Source organism: Acanthisitta chloris, unplaced genomic scaffold, assembly GCF_000695815.1.
Source record: "Acanthisitta chloris isolate BGI_N310 unplaced genomic scaffold, ASM69581v1 scaffold25710, whole genome shotgun sequence".
Taxonomy (NCBI): Eukaryota; Metazoa; Chordata; class Aves; order Passeriformes; family Acanthisittidae; genus Acanthisitta; species Acanthisitta chloris.
The window spans coordinates 1-4,382 of NW_008652582.1; the positions used below are offsets into that span (position 1 = coordinate 1).

At 55.7% G+C, this 4,382-nt stretch overlaps 1 protein-coding gene across 1 annotated transcript; it reads right to left on the reverse strand.

Moving 5' to 3' along the window:
• Positions 1-3: 3 nt before the first annotated feature.
• On the reverse strand, positions 4-3,829 carry SRPR (signal recognition particle receptor (docking protein); the record flags this gene model as incomplete). The annotated part of the gene is made up of 10 exons (XM_009077856.1): positions 4-141; positions 232-404; positions 497-583; positions 851-969; positions 1,431-1,537; positions 1,667-1,817; positions 2,312-2,465; positions 2,551-2,711; positions 2,808-2,971; positions 3,746-3,829. Coding segments are annotated over 10 exons (1,338 nt in total), but the record flags the coding sequence as incomplete, so codon positions are not given.
• Positions 3,830-4,382: the final 553 nt, after the last annotated feature.

Consider the following 4,382-nt stretch of genomic DNA (forward strand, 5'->3'; position numbering starts at 1 on the left):
GCGCCCGCCGTGGCTCTCCGGGGGGTGCAGCGCGTTGAGGCGCCGCGTGTGCGTGCGCAGCTGCTCCACCGCGCCAGCGCGGAACGTGTCGCACGCCGCGATCAGCACGCTGAAGCCGTTCTCGATCAGCCAGAATGAGATCTGCAGGTGGCAACGCACCAAACACCACATTAGCAGCTACAGCCCAACCCCATCACCCTGGTCCCACGACCCGGGAGGAGCCTGTCCCACCTTGGCCAGGTTGGTGGACTTGCCGACACCGTTGACGCCGCAGAAGGTGACGACGTAGGGTCGGCGATGGCGTTGAGCATCCATGACATCGCGGAGCACGTCCACACGGCGCTGGGGCTGCAGGATCTGCACCAGAGCCTCCTGCAGCGCCTGCTTCACCGTTGAGGTCACCGCTGGGCAGGAGGGGATGGAAGGAGAAATCCATCATGCTTGGGGTATGCTCCCAAGCCCCAAACCACAGGCAGGAGGCCACACGGATACTTACTGGTGAATGTTCCCATCACCTTCCCTTCCAGTTTCTTGGCCACGGATTCACAGAGCTGCACTGCAATCTCAGCTGCCACATTTTTAGCTTTGAGAGGAAGAAAGGGAGAGAGTGAGCAGGGAGTTAGCACTGCTGAGAAGGTTCCACACACCAGACATTTACATCAAGGGGAGGATGGAGTAAGTGTGCAGGACCCCACCAGACCTGACCACTGCCCCCCTTTTGCTGCGCTGTCAAGGGCTCCCCAGAGACAAGACAGGAACCAACCCCAGTTCCTGTGGGTAAGAACATCCCAATCCATGGGTGCTACCCACCCGACAGAGCATAGGGACCTCACAGCACATCCAAACATACCGATCAAGTGATCCTTCATCTTCTCCAGCACAGGGTCCATGTCCTCTCTGGTCAAGCTCTTGGAGCCCACCAGGCCCTTCAGCATGCCAAACATGCCCCCCAGGCCACCCTTCTTCGCGCTGCGGAGAAGCAGAGGAGTTACCTTTAGATTCGAGAGCTGCACAGGTCAGATGGTTTCAGAGTATGTTAAGGGGTTGGAATGGAGCTTAGAGATCACCCAGCCCCAACCCCTGCCCTGGGCAGGGACACCTCCCACCAGAGCAGGTTGCTCAAGGCTTTAGCCAACCTGGCTGTGAACACTGCCAGGGCTGGGGCAGCCACAGCCTCCCTGGGCAACCTGTGCCAGTGTCTCACCACTCTCAAAGGGAACACTTCTTCCTAATATCCAACTTAAATTTCCCTCTTTCAGTTTATCCCCATGATTCCTTGTCCTATCACTATGCAGGAAGATGCAGAAGAGCCAATCCCACAGTGACAAACATACTAGTGTTCCCTTCCTGCATTACTGGTTAGACTGGAACAGGAGTTACAGGAGAGGAATAAGACACATGTGACAAGCAGGGGCTGGGGGAGCCTCTACCTGGGTTTGGAAGGGTTCTGGACAACCTTCTCCTCCTCAGCTTCGTCATCACTCTCGTACTCCAGGTCGTAGAGGCGACCTGGCTCCCGGTTCCTGTCCCCCAGGGCCTGTGAGGGGACAGCAGGGCTGGGTGCCACAATCCCTGTTTGTGTCCTCCACCCTTCCCACCCAGCCCCAGAGGCTGGGCCAGGTTTCCAACACCCACCTGATCCCAGAGCAACCTGACTTTTCCTTACCATGTCAGGGTCAAACTCCTCCACAGGACAGGCCTCGGCGCTGCCGTTGGTAGCGGAATTACTGTAATCCAGTACTTTGGCATTGGAGTTCCCCAGATCCCACACTCGGGGCTTCTTCCCTTTCTCCTTCTGTGCGTCAGGCTTTGGAGATCTGAGGAGACAAAGACCAGGAATCCTTGTGTTCAGGACAGGGAAGCAGCAGCCAGCAATCACCTCCTTAGAACATTCACATCTTCTAAAGATAAAATAAAATAAAGGCCTGGATTACCCAAAAAGGCAGATATTAAGGCCAAACCTGGCTGATTCAGCCTCCAGAGCTTATTTATCTGAACTTTACTCCTGTATGACACCTCTTCCCCTTGAGACAGGCATTGATGCATTGCTGCCGTTTGCCCACTGAAGAGAGGTCTGGACCCCTCCCAAGCACACGCTGGGTTCTGGGTCTCCCAGGGAAGGGATCAGGCTCTATCACCCTCCAGGGCCCCCAGCTGCCCTCTCCCAGTCTTCCCAGCAAGCACGCAGGTAAGGATAAGGGAAATATGCTCCAGAGAAGTGAGCTTTGACTTCCAGGATCACCAAAATCAGGAGACTCAGCCATGGCCTGGTTTGAAGCACAGGTAGACAGACCATGCCTTCATCACCCACCTGGACTTCTCCCCAGCTTTCATGTGTCTCCTGAAGAATTCTTCCCGGTTCTTTTGCAGGATTTCATCCTTGGTCAGTTCTTCCTTGTCTCCTGCTGCTGAGAGCTGCTTGTCCCCCGTGGATGCTTTGCTGGGTGCTGGGACAGCTTCAGCTCCTGAGGGGAAGACTGACACGAGCTCAGCCCAGCTCCAAGCAGAATGGGACTTATTCCCCCCTGCCCATCCTCCCCTTTGACTCACCCTCCTTTTTGGAACCTTTATTCTTCTTGTTCTTGACTTTCTCCTTTGGTTTCTCCCCTCGGGTTTCAATCATACACTTGACAGTCTTCTGGGATTTCAGAGACTGCTCAAACGTCTTCATCACGGTGGGAGCTCGCACTCTGCTGCTCTCCTCCGCGTCCCTGCGGGGCGTGACCCGTTAGCCTGGATTTCAGCTCTCCCCCACTCCCATCTCTGCCCACAACGGAATATTTGAGACAAAAAACAGGCTGTGCTACCGGAGGAGGCGCATGAAGTCGTCTTTAAAATCAAAGGTTCCATTTAGGAGGCCCAGAGCACCTTTCTGCTGGAACTCGTTGCGATACTTGTCTCGAAACTCTTTATGGACGTCGTCTATCAACTTGTCCACGTAGGTTAGAGTCAGGATCTTCTGGAATCCCACCTACCAAGAGGCCAACAGACACTGCATTCCAGCTCACTCCACAGCAGCAAGTAAGCAAAACCTGTCTGTTTAATCCAGAGCTCCATAACTTGGGCAAGCTCCAGGCTGTGCTTTCTGCTCTGCTTTCCTTCCCAAGCTTTAGAAATGCCCTCAAATAGGTAAAAAACAGTCCAGAGCTTCACTTCCAAAGCCAACACACACATGGCTGGTCTCATGGCAACGAGGACACGTGGTGCAAAGACAGAGAACCTTATCTGCAGGTGCACAGGGAAGGTTGTGTGGATTTATGGAGATAAGGCACAGGGAGGCTGAAAGGGAGAGTGCTCAACACTGCCTAGAGCCAAAGGGTGACACATTTCTGGCTGGTTTTAAATAGATGTGGCCAAAGCAAAGCTTCACGTGGCTGAACAACCTCTGTTTGAGGTTTAGTGAGTCTGAGTCCTGCGGCAGATGATTACAAAAAGCAGTGGTGTATGGCTAAGATACCCATGTCCACCCACCCTGGGCCCGGCTGTGGTCACTGCTTGACCCCCTGAGACCCTCCCACAGCCAGAATGACAAGACCCTCATCCCATCCCTAAACCTCAGAGCCAGAAGGGCTAACCCAGCCCTAGAGCCGAGGCACAGCCCTGGGCAATGGGAACAGCTGTTTGCTCAAACCACAACAGGCTGGGAGGTGTTCCCCCTCTTTCCTGGGCTGATCCCTCTCCCAGGGGTTTGAAGACACCCTGGGAGGCTGGAGGGACCCCCTGCCATCCCAAGGGAGTCACTCACCACAAACACCAGCTCAAACTGATTGTCCAGTTTGTACTTGAGCGTGAGGGCTTCATGGGTGAAGGAGTTGTTGCCTCCTCGCTCCTAGGAGAGAGCAGCTGTGAGAATGGAGTGCCAGCAGCAAGGAGACCTCCCTCATCCCTGTCACCCCCTCCCCAAAAGAGGCCGAGCTCTCCTTAGAAGTGATCCCACACCTCAGGGCCCCATCCTTCCTCCCCCAAACGTGACAGCTGTCCCCCTAGGCAGGTGGTCCCATCCATGCCCCAGCTGGGTGATCCCACCCATCCCCAGGGGTGGTTGTGGCCTCCAGGTGGGTGGTCCCAACTGGCTCTCTCCCACCCATGTCTCTCTCCTCCCCAAGCAGATGGTCCCATCCATTCCCAGCTGGGTGGTTCCACACCCCTCCCCAGCTTCCAGAGGTGCCTGTGTGTGTGTCCCAACAGGTGTTCCCACCTGTGTGTCATTCTCCCATCCCAGGGAGATGGTCCCACCCACATCTCACCCCTCCCCAGCCAAGTGGTCTCACGCATCCCCACACCTAGGTGATCCCATTCCTCTGGAGGGTGGTCGTGCCAGCGTTGGGTCCCACCCAAGGAACCTTCCCCACACGTGGTCCCAAATCCTGCCCCTTCCCCAG